Genomic DNA, 16,214 nt, shown 5'->3' with positions numbered 1-16,214 from the left:
ATCCTGGTGTATGTGACCATAGCAAGATTAACGTTATCATGGTGTATGTTACAGCTTAATTAACATTATCCTGGTGTATGTGACCATAGCTACATTAACATTATCCTGGTGTATGTGACAGCTAAATTATCATTATCCTGGTGTATGTGACAGCTAAATTAACATTATCCTGGTGTGTATGACAGCTACGATAACATTATCCTGGTGTATGTGACAGCTAAATTAACATTATCCTGGTGTGTATGACAGCTACGATAACATTATCCTGGTGTATGTGACAGCTAAATTAACATTATCCTGGTCAATGTGACAGCTAAATTAACATTATCCTGGTGTATGTGACCATAGCTAAATTAACATTATCCTGGTCAATGTGACAGATAAATTAACATTATCCTGGTGTATGTGACAGCTACATTAACAATATCCTGGTCTATGTGAAAGCTATATTAACATTATCCTGGTGTATGTGACAGCTAAATTAACATTATCCTGGTGTATATGACAGCTAAATTAACATTATCCAGGTGTATGTGACCATAGCTAAATTAACATTATCCTGGTGTATGTGACAGCTAAATTAACATTATCCTGGTGTATGTGACAGCTAAATTAACATTATACTGGTGTATGTGACCATAGCTAAATTAACATTATCCTGGTGTATGTGACCATAGCTAAATTAACATTATCCTGGTGTATATGACAGCTAAATTAACATTATCCTGGTGTGTCTGACAGCTAAATTAACATTATTTTGGTGTGTGTGACCATAGCTAAATTAGCATTATCTTGGTGTATGTGACCATAGCTAAATTAACATTTTCCTGGTGTTTGTGACTATTGCTAAATTAACATTATCCTGGTTGGTGTGATAGCTAAATTAACATTATCCTGGTGTGTGTGACAGCTAAATTAACATTATCCTAGTGTGTGTGTCCCTAGCTAAATTAACATTATCCTGGTGTATATGACCATAGCTAAAATAACATTATCCTGGTGTATGTGACCATAGCTAAATTAACATTATCCAGATGTGTGTGATAGCTAAATTCACATTATCCTGGTGTGTATGACAGCTACGATAACATTATCCTGGTGTATGTGACAGCTAAATTAACATTATCCTGGTGTGTATGACAGCTACGATAACATTATCCTGGTGTATGTGACAGCTAAATTAACATTATCCTGGTCAATGTGACAGCTAAATTAACATTATCCTGGTGTATGTGACAGCTACATTAACATTATCCTGGTGTATGTAACCATAGCTAAATTAACATTATCCAGGTGTATGTGACCATAGCTAAATTAACATTATCCTGGTGTATATGACAGCTAAATTAACATTATCCTGGTGTATGTGACCATAGCTAAATTAACATTATCCTGGTGTATGTGACCATAGCTAAATTAACATTATCCTGGTGTATGTGACCATAGCTAAATTAACATTATCCTTTTGTGTGTGACAGCTAAATTAACATTATCCTGGTGTATATGACAGCTAAATTAACATTATCCTGGTGTATGTGACCATAGCTAAATTAACATTATCCTGGTGTATGTGACCATAGCTAAATTAACATTATCCTGGTGTGTGTGACAGCTAAATTAACATTATCCTGGTGTATGTGACCATAGCTAAATTAACATTATCCTGGTGTATGTGACAGCTAAATTAACATTATCCTGGTGTATATGACCATAGCTAAATTAACATTATCCTGGTGTATGTGACCATAGCTAAATTAACATTATCCTGGTGTGTGTGACAGATAAATTAACATTATCCTGGTGTATGTGACAGCTACATTAACATTATCCTGGTGTATATGACAGCGAAATTAACATTATCCTGGTGCATGTGACCATAGCTAAATTAACATTATCCTGGTGTATATGACAGCTAAATTAACATTATCCTGGTGTATGTGACCATAGCTAAATTAACATTATCCTGGTGTGTGTGACCATAGCTAAATTAACATTATCCTGGTGTATGTGACAGCTAAATTAACATTATCCTGGTGTATGTGACCATAGCTAAATTAACATTATCCTGGTGTATGTGACCATTGGTAAATTAACATTATCCTGGTGTATGTGACCATAGCTAAATTAACATTATCCTGGTGTGTGTGACAGCTAAATTAACATTATCCTGGTGTATGTGACCATAGCTACATTAACATTATGTTGGTGTGTGTGACAGCTAAATTAACATTATCCTGGTGTATGTGACAGCTAAGTTAACATTATCATGGTGTATGTTACAGCTAAGTTAACATTATCATGGTGTGTGTGACAGCTAAATTAACATTATCCTGGTGTATGTGACAGCTAAATTAACATTATCCTGGTGTATGTGACCATAGCTAAATTAACATTATCCTGGTGTATGTCACAGCTAAGTTAACATTATCCTGGTGTATGTGACCATAGCTAAATTAACATTATCCTGGTGTATGTGACCATAGCTAAATTAACGTTATCCTGGTGTATGTGACCATAGCTAAATTAATATTATCCAGGTGTATGTGACAGCTAAATTATCATTATACTGGTGTATGTGACCATAGCTAAATTAACATTATCCTGGTGTGTGTGACCATAGCTAAATTAACATTATCCTGGTGTATGTGACAGCTAAATTAACATTATCCTGGTGTATGTGACAGCTAAATTAACATTATCCTGGTGTGTGTGATAGCTAAATTAACATTATCCTGGTGTATGTGACAGCTAAGTTAACATCATCCTGGTGTATGTGACAGCTAAATTAACATTATCCTGGTGTATGTGACCATAGCTAAATTAACATTATCCTGGTGTATGTGACCATAGCTAAATTAACATTATCCTGGTGTATGTGACCATAGCTAAATTAACATTATCCTGGTGTATGTGACCATATCTAAATTAATATTATCCAGGTGTATGTGACAGCTAAATTATCATTATACTGGTGTATGTGACCATAGCTAAATTAACATTATCCTGGTGTGTGTGACCATAGCTAAATTAACATTATCCAGGTGTATGTGTCCATAGCTAAATTAACATTATCCTGGTGTATGTGACCATAGCTAAATTAACATTATCCTGGTGTGTGTGACAGCTAAATTAACATTATCCTGGTGTATGTGACCATAGCTAAATTAATATTATCCAGGTGTATGTGACAGCTAAATTATCATTATACTGGTGTATGTGACCATAGCTAAATTAACATTATCCTGGTGTGTGTGACCATAGCTAAATTAACATTATCCTGGTGTATGTGACAGCTAAATTAACATTATCCTGGTGTATGTGACAGCTACATTAACAATATCCTGGTGTATGTGACAGCTAAATTAACATTATCCTGGTGTATGTGACAGCTAAATTAACATTATCCTGGTGTGTGTGATAGCTAAATTAACATTATCCTGGTGTATGTGACAGCTAAGTTAACATCATCCTGGTGTATGTGACAGCTAAATTAACATTATCCTGGTGTATGTGACCATAGCTAAATTAACATTATCCTGGTGTGTGTGACCATAGCTAAATTAACATTATTCTGGTGTATGTGACAGCTAAATTAACATTATCCTGGTGTATGTGACAGCTAAATTAACATTATCCTGGTGTGTGTGATAGCTAAATTAACATTATCCTGGTGTATGTGACAGCTAAGTTAACATCATCCTGGTGTATGTGACAGCTAAATTAACATTATCCTGGTGTATGTGACCATAGCTAAATTAACATTATCCTGGTGTATGTGACCATAGCTAAATTAACATTATCCTGGTGTATGTGACCATAGCTAAATTAACATTATCCTGGTGTATGTGACCATATCTAAATTAATATTATCCAGGTGTATGTGACAGCTAAATTATCATTATACTGGTGTATGTGACCATAGCTAAATTAACATTATCCTGGTGTGTGTGACCATAGCTAAATTAACATTATCCAGGTGTATGTGACCATAGCTAAATTAACATTATCCTGGTGTATGTGACCATAGCTAAATTAACATTATCCTGGTGTGTGTGACAGCTAAATTAACATTATCCTGGTGTATGTGACCATAGCTAAATTAATATTATCCAGGTGTATGTGACAGCTAAATTATCATTATACTGGTGTATGTGACCATAGCTAAATTAACATTATCCTGGTGTGTGTGACCATAGCTAAATTAACATTATCCTTGTGTATGTGACAGCTAAATTAACATTATCCTGGTGTGTGTGACAGCTAAATTAACATAATCCTGGTGTGTGTGACAGCTAAATTAACATTATCCTGGTGTATGTGACAGCTAAATTAACATTATCCTGGTGTATGTGACAGATAAATTAACATTATCCTGGTGTGTGTGATAGCTAAATTAACATTATCCTGGTGTATGTGACAGCTAAGTTAACATCATCCTGGTGTATGTGACAGCTAAATTAACATTATCCTGGTGTATGTGACCATAGCTAAATTAACATCATCCTGGTGTATGTGACCATAGCTAAATTAACATTATCCTGGTGTATGTGACCATAGCTACATTAACATTATCCTGGTGTATGTGACAGCTAAGTTAACATTATCCTGGTGTATGTGACCATAGCTAAATTAACATTATCCTGGTGTATGTGACCATAGCTAAATTAACATTATCCTGGTGTATGTGACAGCTAAATTAACATTATCCTGGTGTATGTGACCATTGCTAAATTAACATTATCCTGGTGTATGTGACCATAGCTACATTAACATTATCCTGGTGTATGTGACAGCTAAATTAACATTATCCTGGTGTATGTGACAGCTACATTAACAATATCCTGGTCTATGTGACAGCTAAATTAACAATATCCTGGTCTATGTGACAGCTAAATTAACATTATCCTGGTGTATATGACAGCTAAATTAACATTATCCTGGTGTATATGACAGCTAAATTAACATTATCCTGGTGTATATGACAGCTAAATTAACATTATCCTGGTGTGTGTGACAGCTAAATTAACATTATCCTGGTGTATGTGACAGCTAAGTTAACATCATCCTGGTGTGTGTGACCATAGCTAAATTAACATTATCCTGTTGATTGTGATCATAGCTTAATTAACATTATTCTGGTGTATATCACCATAACTAAATTTAAAGATAGCGTGTAGAAATTTGTGAGTATAACTAAACCTACATATAATGTCCGGGTGTGATATGTACGTAAATTATGTTATCGCCTGGTGGACTGTTCTACATCGCTGTTATTGTACTTTCTAAAGGAGCTGTCCTTATCATAGGATTTTAGTTTTTATTTATTATTATTTAATCAGACTGTCTCATTACATCATTTTCATTAACAATTTGGTTCTATATTGAACAAGTCATTAGGTCAAGGTCATAATATCCCGAATCTTACTGTTATGACGTTATTCGCCCAATTTGTTTAACGTTCTTGCAACAGCCAAAGTCGTATGATAATTCTCCTTCTAAAACGTATTGTGATTATTAACTTTCTTTAAACGAAACAATGAAACATATGATATGTGTAAGAAACCTGATTTTGATCTTCCTATCCGGTATTGAAGATGGAACTCTCCCCCGCTGTTTGATATGTCATTGTAATCTGTATCGCGTGGTTGTGTGTAATAATAATTCCCTCATGTCCCAATAATAACCATGAAGGTCGATTACCATGTAAGACCAATGATTGTGACCAAGAAGACATCTATATAAAACCTCAATGATAATTCCTAAGTTACGTTTTTAATTCAACATCATCGAAACAAAAGGGTTCAAGTTTCTGTCTTCGTCCGTCTTTTTACACTTTAAAATGTAACAGTTTTAACATGGTTTGAACACTATTCATTTGAACGGAAATTTCCGAGTGGTGTACACAAAGGATGTCACGTCATTTTGTATCTTCAGCGCAAATTCCCGTGCACACCATTCATTCGAAGTGACGTCAAAACATATCCCAAACGGAATTTTAAAACTTGTTTGGAATTAATGTCATCTAGAAACACTATTTTGCTTTCGTAAAAGTATATATTCTCCATTATAAAACAGATTAATCACATCATGTTGTCAAAATCTAGGTTATGTGCATGAGTCAGCACTTATTTCCATAACTTTAACAAGAAGCATGTGGTTATCTTAATTTGGAAGACCTTGAAATTCCAAAGTCCACCGGTGCTGGGAATTTCTGACTCACGGGTCTAGATTAGTGGTATGACATCACCAATTGATCGGTCATGGGTTGTGACGTAACATTAGATTTTTTTGTTTATTTTCATTTTCTCACGAAATGCAAGCTATGTTTGAGATCAAACATAGATTAAGAATCTTAAGACCAAATAATTAATATATATATAACTGTCTTAATAAAAACAAAGCGCTTTCACAAAAATAATTCAACTTATATAATTCCCTTTCCTATTAACCATAAAAACAATAAAACATAAAGTGTAAAACATGCTCAATGCATATTTATACAAATTAGTAAAAAGACAGACGGCAGGGATGTTTAAAACAGTGTTTCACAAAATATCTATCGTGCATTTTTAAGCTTTAATCTTAAGTGCGGTTTAAAGCATACCCTTTATACTACTAAGTAACATACCAAATACTGTGACACTTCATTGGCAACGTCACAGTCATCGACTCCAGCGTGTGTGACATTTTTAAGTCATCGAGTGCAAGTTTATCATAGTTGTAAAATTAATAGATGTTTGTATCATGAAAAGTATAACATGTTGGTGTTCTTTAGGCCTTTTGTGATGTAAATTATCAATATAGTCTTTCTGTGTAGATCATCTATCTGTGAAGATATATATTTGTGCCTTATTCCTTTCTCATGGCGACTACCACTTTTGTAATGAAGCAGTACTGAAGAACACCAATGGGAAACATACCACAATGATCCATTTTATTTATTGATTTTAAACTCTTACAATGTTTCACACAAATCTAGATTGTCAGATACAGGAATTCTAATCCTGATTGATTGATTATTCGTACATGTTCTGACTTAAAGAAAATACATCTTACCAGTCAAGTTTTTGTCATTTAAAAAAGTAAACCTCCATTACAGATTGCCGGCTTCATGGCAAATTACTTCTCACGCGACGATTTTATTGATGAGGAACATGCATCAGTTCGACACAAAATGGCCTGCATTATCGGAACTCCTCGGGGTATAAGAAAAAACGAAGTTCGCGTATTTAATATGCATAACGCCTGTTGTTGCGTCATAACGACCACCTCGACAGCGGTTAGTCTGAGTCTCACTTCTACTATCTCCGTTCCCTTGTCCTTACTAGTCTTACAAGCGCCCTCGTGTGCACGGCAATACAAGGTTTCGAGAGCGTTTTCATCGGTGCTTATAATCAAGTATTGTAGGGAATAAATAAAATTTGACTGACAGTGTTCCGAAATCGATTGGAAGAGGAGCACGTGTGATTCACGCGCTGGTGCTGGAGCCTGACCTGATACTGGGGTCGTTTAGATGATACAGCACAACCAGGGAACGCTTGCCTCATCTGTCAAGCCATCGGTCGCCACGACAGCTCCTGATGACGTTGAATTCGCAGATGAACACATTCCTACATCCTGTCGTAATGGCTGTCCTATCGATGAGTGGCGCGTGCTCTCCGAGGAGAATCATTTCAGAAACAGTGTAATAGATAAACACAGTAGTTCAATTTGCTGATAAAAGCATTTAGACGTTATAAAAACATTTCGTCTAATGATACGATTTTTCTGTTTTCCTGTTTTCCCTGTGCTAGAGATAAATTACCAAATAGCGACAATCAAAGGGGAAGCTTATTTTTGTGACATTTAAATTCATGTCATTCCTAACACCGATTTGCATTTCCTCTTTAATCACAATGAAGACACTCGCTGGATTTGCTGTTGATCGTGCAGACACACATTAACATTCCCAGAGGAGATAAATACCAAATGTTTGGTATCACTTTAACATTTTTTTCTGTGTGTTTTATTTTTTAATTTCTTTGTTTCCGATAACCTCGGCGTGATATTTTTAAATTGTAAACATTGTCATTACATAAGGTCATTACCAGAATCCCTGCTGAACATGTCCTTGGAGAATGGCATAATATATTGCTGAAACAATGGTAAATTTACTTCACTTTGTTTTTGTCAATTTATCTCTGGCATGGTGCTAAAATATAAAAACTTGGTTTTGTCAATATACCCGTTTGGTTTTGTCAAAACATCCCTTTAGTTTTGTCAATACATCCCTTTAGTTTTGTCAATACATCCCTTTGGTTTTGTCAATATACCTCTAGTATGGTGCTAAAACATAAAAACTTGGTTTTGTCAATATACCCGTTTGGTTTTGTTAATACTTACCTTTGGTTTTGTCAAATACCCCTTGCATGGTGCTAAAATATAAATAAAACTTTGGTTTTGTCAATATACCTGTTTGGTTTTGTTAATACATCCCTTTGGTTTTGTCAAATACCCCTAGCATGGTGCTAAAATATAAAAAAATGGTTTTGTCAATATACCCGTTTGGTTTTGTCAATACATCCCTTTGGTTTTGTCAAATACCCCTAGTATGGTGCTAAAATAAAAAAAAAACGTTTTGTTTTGTTAAAACATCCCTTTGGTTTTGTCAAATACCCCTGGCGTGTTGCTAAAATATAAAAAAAAAAACTCGGTTTGTCAATATACCCGTTTGGTTTTGACAATTCATCCTTTTGGTTTGTCAATATAGCTCTAGCATGGTGCTAAAATATTTTTAACAAAACTTGGTTTTGTCAATATACCCATTTGGTTTTGTCAATACATCCCTTTGATTTTGTCAAATACCCCTAGTATAGTGCTAAAAAAAACCCGTTTTGTTTTGTTAAAACATCCCTTTGGTTTTGTCAAATACCCCTGGCGTGTTGCTAAAATATAAAAAAACTCGGTTTGTCAATATACTCGTTTGGTTTTGACAATTCATCCTTTTGGTTTTGTCAATTTACCTCTAGCATGGTGCTAAAATCACTAGAATAAATATGGTTTTATAGTGCTATAACTGCATGAAAATATTAGACTTCGGCGGTACTCAAAAAATCGATTGTATCTGCTTTATTGCTAAACCGCTAAAACAAAAATAAATTTAACAATAGGCTACATATATTGTGCTAAAATGAATAGCATACGCTTAGCCCACTCATGAACGAATTTTGAATTACTGAAATGGCGCGAATTTGTTGTCAATGACGTAACGCCATATCACGCCAGCTGTTATGCGTAGTGATTTGTTTCAAAATAATCCTTCATGAAATTATGAAATTTCTTAATTTGTGTTTTATTCTAGTTTTTGAAACCGATCGAAGAAATTAGCTTTGATAGGAATATTCTCAGTAAATGAAAAAATTGTAGTGCAAAAACGTTATTCTTTCATACCAGCATGAAACTTGAAATTAAATCTGTGATCTTTATATATTTTTTACATAAGGCTTGTTAGACGTACGCACGAACGCACGGGCAAAGCGATTACAAGAATTAAAATTTACGTAACGTTCTCCCCCAATGTGGATATAGAGGGCAACGCCCCTGTTGAGGGGTTCAGGGGTAACCCATCCCACCCCACCCTACCCCCTCCCCGTCCGGAAACAATTTTCAGCATTTCAAACATGTATTTTGGCCTTTCCTTATATAGAATTTTGTAAAACAACACTCATCATGACATAATACAACAAGAATTTTGAGCTCTTTGACTGAAATATTTTGCTAACATTAATTGGAGGAGGGGATTCCGAAACCCAGGAACCTCCCACTAGATCCGGCCCTGCGTGAGATAAGATGGTTATCTACTACTTGTATGCTTCTAAATCATTTGAATTTGCTACACGCCTTACTGCTGTTCTTGATATCATGATATTATCTATATTTCATGCCGTCGCTTTTACATTAGATACGTTCATGGTCGTCTGTTACAAAAACTATTCTCGTCCTCTCCTTAGCTGTATTGTAATGTGTTAAACTAATAAAATAGTTGTTCTATGTCTGCCATATCTCATACAGCAAATAAATGTACTATAATTTCATAACGTTTGTTATTTTGGACTTGTTCTTACCAAGACACATCATCATAAAGGATAAAATGTGTTTAAATTCTGATTGAGAACATCCAATCCAAAAGAAGAAGCAATCACTATTCTAACCAAGTTCTTGGCTGTATGTTACTGTCAAATCATTTTTTTCGTGGTATTTAACTTTCGTGGGTTTTTTCAATAAAATCTATATTATATTTTCTTCCATGGATTCACATTACCCACGAAACTACTTAAAATTTGAATAAAATGTCATTATTTTAAACAGATTACTAATACTTGGACATTTCTATTCATGGGTTAAGTGTAACTGCGAAATCCACGCAAAATACAACCTCGCGAAAATAAATGATTTCACATTAGGCTGATAAGATAGCTCGTTATAATTTCAAATCATTGTGTGAATAATCTTTTGCACCAAAGTTTGATGGTATCTTACATTGATCATAAGATCCAGCATTTGTTTAGATAAATTATTAACAAATTGTGACGTTCGGCCATAAATTAGTGACGAATGTTCATTGATCATTGGACCAGAAAAGGAACCAACAAAAGTTCTCGCTAATTCAACAATACTCAAACTAGACATAGCCATGGGCTAAAAATGTCGCACGCTTCTGAACTGCCACTAAAAAAATGCTTTACTTTACAGTGACTAAACTGAACCTAGAATTGGCCTTGACAAAAATTGTCATTAACTCACAATTAACTTAACTCGTCGCGGCCTTGACAAAAAGTTTAGCTATTAAAACTAACCATTCTACCCTTCATATGCTATTGAAACATTCCTTTCTGAAGTTATTTTCAGTGACATGCTGCAGTTTCAAACGATGCATTCTATTCTAGACATGTATGTAGTGATTCATATGTGAACATGTTTTATATAATACTAAAAACACAGTACTAGATTGTACATGTCAATGACGGCAATTCTTTTTTTTTCAAAAAGAATATTGTATGCCTGCAAATAATACAGATATGCTTTGCTGCTACAACTGTGTATTGTGATATTGTTCTAGTATTGTTAACAGCATCCCTGTGATACAGTGATCATATACTTCCACAGACAAACGCTTAACAGTACATTCTATTGGTGGTGAAATCTACACTTCAGTATATAAAAATAAAAGAAAAAACTACCTAACCATACATTGGTTACCGATTACCGATTAATAGGGATACGGACCCTCCTTGTTTATATTGGATACATAAACTTTACGAAACTTCTTAAATTCTCCGCGCCTCGTCTAGTTTATCAAGGAAATCGTAATCAGCATTTCTTACCACCATTCCTACAACTACATGTGTATCTGATCAGGGAAGCTGTAAACTCAAGAAGCGGAATTAATAGTATATGGAATTTAAAGAATTGCAAAGAGCCTTTTTCGAATCTTGAATATGATCTCACGAAAAAAAACTATAAGAGCAATCTGTGATTTTAACAAGTTCATGTTTATTCTCTATTTTAAAATGCTTGTTCAAAATATTGCACTTTTCGTGGAAGATGTAGACAGCTGACAGATAAATTCACAAAACAGGGTTTCCAGTAACACAGTTTCGCGAAGATTATTGCAATGTTTTATTGTTAAAATGATCTCATTTTTTATATTCTATTTCTTTGAGCGATATGAAGTCAGACGTGAGTTTCTGTTATTGTTTAACTTGTCCTTATTTGGGAACGTGACATTATTTACTCGGATTAAAATTGATTACATGTCAGGTGTCGTCGATGAATCAGAGGACTTTAACCCTTCTGGAAAATCTGGTCTTATTTTCATGGAACATTGACGATAATGTTTAGGCATAGGATGTTGCACCTTTTTTAAGGTCCTGATAATGACATTGACCTGTAACAACACAAAATTAAGAATAACGATCACTCGGGTCATGAGTGTTAGTCTAATACACTCAGGTAATCAACCACGAGTACGTTATTTTACAACACCAGCCGAAAGTCCAACAGAAATCTGTACCCTGCTCGATTTAAAAATAGAGCTTCGAGGGAAATGCTGAGACCATTAGTTCAAATTTAACGCCCGTTCTATAACAACACATTCTGTAAAAATACACAATATTACATACCTGGTTTACAAAAGAATTACTGTTTCAATCAACATTTGTATCTTTCTATTCAGAATATCCATTTTTTCACGAAATGACATTCTATCCTCCTAATTATCATACCCTTGGTTTTGCTATTATAGCTCCTAAACATGACCCACCGTCTCATTAGTCTCCATCCTTTGGGATCAGTGCGCCTCTCTCTGATTCCTGTTAGAACTGGGTACTGCCGTTCTCTGCCTCTCTCGGTTGTCTTCGTTGTCTGGTTGTTTTAGAATAATAGGACCATTTCCTAGTTTGAGGGTAGACAGATATATCTCTACCCGTGAAGAAGAATAATGGCTGTTTAACCCGAGGCTTTGCCAAGTTTTAGACAGTCAGGAATCTCCTTCAAGGGTAAAGGTTTCTCTTTATTACCCTCAAACTAGGGAAAGATCCTTTCTCTATCCCTTATCGCCATCATGCTTGAACTACTTGAAGTTTGCTGTCTTTGTCCACTGATGAAAGGATAGACTGCTTGTTTGCTTTATCAATGGACTATCGTCACCTTTTGATTGCTTTAAGAATTGTTCGCCTTCATCCTCTGATTTCTTTAATATCGAATACTTTCATCCTCTGGTTGCCTTAAGAATTGTCTGTCTTCTTCGTCTGGTTGTTCGTAGAATTAGCTGACTTCGTCTTCTGGTTGCTTGTAGAAATAGCTGACTTCTTCGTCTGGTTGCTTGTAGAATTAGCTGACTTCTCCGTCTGGTTGCTCGTAGAATTAGCTGACTTCGTCTTCTGGTTGCTCGTAGAATCAGCTGACTTCGTCTTCTGGTTGCTTGTAGAATTAGCTGACTTCTCCGTCTGGTTGCTTGTAGAATTAGCTGACTTCTCCGTCTGGTTGCTTGTAGAATTAGCTGACTTCTCCGTCTGGTTGCTTGTAGAATTAGCTGACTTCGTCTTCTGGTTGCTTGTAGAATTAGCTGACTTCTCCGTCTGGTTGCTTGTAGAATTAGCTGACTTCTCCGTCTGGTTGCTTGTAGAATTAGCTGACTTCTCCGTCTGGTTGCTTGTAGAATTAGCTGACTTCGTCTTCTGGTTGCTTGTAGAATTAGCTGACTTCTCCGTCTGGTTGCTTGTAGAATTAGCTGACTTCGTCTTCTGGTTGCTTGTAGAATTAGCTGACTTCTCCGTCTGGTTGCTTGTAGAATTAGCTGACTTCGTCTTCTGGTTGCTTGTAGAATTAGCTGACTTCTGCGTCTGGTTGCTTGTAGAATCAGCTGACTTCGTCTTCTGGTTGCTTGTAGAATTAGCTGACTTCTTCGTCTGGTTGCTTGTAGAGTTAGCTGACTTCGTCTTCTGGTTGCTTGTAGAATTAACTGACTTCGTCTTATGGTAGAATTAGCTGACTTCGTCTTCTGGTTGCTCGTAGAATCAGCTGACTTCTTCGTCTGGTTGCTTGTAGAATTAGCTGACTTCGTCTTCTGGTTGCTCGTAGAATCAGCTGACTTCTTCGTCTGGTTGCTTGTAGAATTAGCTGACTTCTTCGTCTGGTTGCTTGTAGAATTAGCTGACTTCTTCGTCTGGTTGCTTTAACAAATGTCTGCCTTCGCAAATTAATTGCTTTAAGAATTCACTGCCTCCGTCATCCTATTACTTTTAGAAATATCACGACATTCTGAAGCAATTTTGTTTCAATTCGTTTTGTTTAATGTGTGTTTTTATTCAATCAATTTCAGTGATAAATTATTAAAACCATGTTGATCAATTTCGGTATTATGAAAAATGCAAAACATCTTACACATCTGCTTGTCTACATGGAAATGAAAAAGACAGAGCCGAAATACACACTTAAAATCAATGAAACGGTTGCAAAATGTGAGTCAAGATTTACAATGAAATTCTTGAAAAATTTACCAAGAGAATAAGATCAGGTGTTAATTTTGAGATAACGAATCTTCAACTCGACAAATGATTGACAGAATAAGGATATTTTATTGTAATGAGAAGGTTGATTTGTCGCCCTGGGCTTACAGTCGAAACTTCTTTTTTTTTCTTTTTATTTTTATGTGACACAAACATGTACTTGAGAGACAATTTAAAATCCTACCATGCCAAATATGTTTCAAGATTTCATTATATATATCCAACTAAATTATCTGACAACAAGGACAGCATCGCTTCGGTAAGTATTATATAATGAAAAATAACTTTGTAATACAGAGAAAATTTAAAACAGTCGTGGGACATCTTATTAATTTAGAATTTTTAAAGCACAATAATCACTTGGCACCTCCGAGAAAGAAAGGTGTGATACTGAGAATGTCTCAAGTATGCATGCTTCCCTTGAGGAACATTTAGCCGCCTTGCCAAATAGATGCATGTTTTCGTGTGAGTAAACGGGGGTCGTGCTGCGATGGTAAAGCAGTTCTTCGCTCGGTAAAATCAAAAAGCCTTTTGGCTTTGGGGAGAGAGAAGGTACTATTTTCAGATAGCAGCTGATTTCTGGAGTAAGTGGAACCTGTTTGGTGTACTATTGACATAGTGAGTATGTTGGAAAATCAATAAATCACTAGTTCCTTGCCAGATAGCCGCTGTTCCCTCCCAACAGACGACCACGTTACAAAACCTAAAATCCTCCTATGTTCCCCAAACCGGGTTATCAAGACTTTCCGATCGATATAAAGTTTCCTGGTCCAAGACTTCAATCTCTGAGTAGACATATGGTCGTCCGCAAAGCAATTTTCCGTGGTAATGTGTCCAATCTCTCCCCGAAAGGTTTAGTTACTTTCCCTATTTTGGTACCGGGACGAGGCGGAGGAAATTTATCAAGGCATCATCAACGATTAGGAGTGGCTTTCGAGCCGACTGCATTAAATTCATTAAATCATTAAAAATGTTACTAAAATTGTATCTGATATAATTATAGTTAACGCATCAACTAATTTTCATTTAGATTTTACAACGAAAGAACATGGACAGCAACCTAGTGATTGATGAAGTCTCTACGGTCCTTCAATACGTCACAGCTGTATAGGTCGAACAGTCACTTAACAGGAAATGAGAAGATTGTGTGACAATAAATAGTAAAAAAAAAAGTCATACGGTTAGAAAATAAACAATAGCCTGTGACGATAAACAGTAACGAAAAAAATCACGAGGTAAGAAAGTAGAACCTGGGAATAGGGTAAATTAGAAATAGTCACCAAAACCTCACGCAATCAGAAAGTAGAAAATTATACTGGCGAGAATGACTAGGAACGTCGGCCAAAAACATGCCAATGAATCTCAACGGCAGAAAAATGTTGTTTTTTACTGTTACAAGGAATTTAGTGAAACGTTTAAAGACACAAAGTCGATAGAAAGTTTGTGACGGGAAGAGCCAAAAATTCAGGTCAGACAGTCCAAAGGTTTGGAATTGGAGCAATGCACGAAATGTATCTGCACATCCTTTGCTAATGCCTATGCATTTTCTTAGATAAAACAGAAAATAACAGGTGATACTTCTCATGTTTATTGTGTTAAGAAGACGATATTTGAAATAGATACACATTTTATTTTGACGCATATGCTGGAATAATTGACCATTATGTAATAGAAATAAGCGAGTCTGTGCAGAGGAAATGAACCTGGCCATCATCATGTCAGCTGTACCACATATGATGGTTTATGATATATATAATTATGTATATGTATTTGAAACGCGTCATTATACGTCCGCTCTCGTGATGGCGAGAGTACGCTGGCTACTCAAACTGTAGTCACGATACAATAAACTCACAGCGTACAAAGTAGCAAGTGAAGTGTCTTAGAAATAACCATGTTTATGCTAAAGAGGTGAAATCAAACAATACTCCCGTCATTTGCTGAAAATACGCCTGATTTTATCAACTTGAATTAAGAGAAACCTTTCATGGAACAATCTCCCCAAGAGTGCATTGCGGTGACTTTGTTTACAAGAATGTCATGTAGGAATCCGCAATGCTTTCTGGGAGATATTTTCTCATAACTCGCATTCCTTATTTGGCACTATAATAAACTAGATGTAAAACATTTAAGAAATCAGTTTTCCGTATCTGAATATGATCGACA

The 16,214-nt window shown here is 35.5% G+C and overlaps 1 protein-coding gene across 1 annotated transcript; it reads right to left on the bottom strand.

The window, feature by feature from the left end:
• Nucleotides 1-12,764: 12,764 nt before the first annotated feature.
• LOC132562869 (putative surface cell antigen sca2) lies at nt 12,765-14,505 on the bottom strand. The gene is made up of 2 exons (XM_060227645.1): nt 14,440-14,505; nt 12,765-13,511 (listed from the first exon to the last, which is right to left on the bottom strand). Exons 1-2 carry the CDS (start codon nt 14,503-14,505, stop codon nt 12,765-12,767), a joined length of 813 nt encoding a protein of 270 aa, XP_060083628.1.
• Between the last annotated feature and the right edge of the window lie 1,709 nt (nt 14,506-16,214).

The sequence above is a fragment of the Ylistrum balloti genome, unplaced genomic scaffold (assembly GCF_031769215.1).
Source record: "Ylistrum balloti isolate Yb309-2 unplaced genomic scaffold, AGI_CSIRO_Ybal_v1 Utg371540, whole genome shotgun sequence".
Classification (NCBI taxonomy): Eukaryota; Metazoa; Mollusca; class Bivalvia; order Pectinida; family Pectinidae; genus Ylistrum; species Ylistrum balloti.
This window is presented reverse-complemented; position numbering and strand designations above follow the sequence as displayed.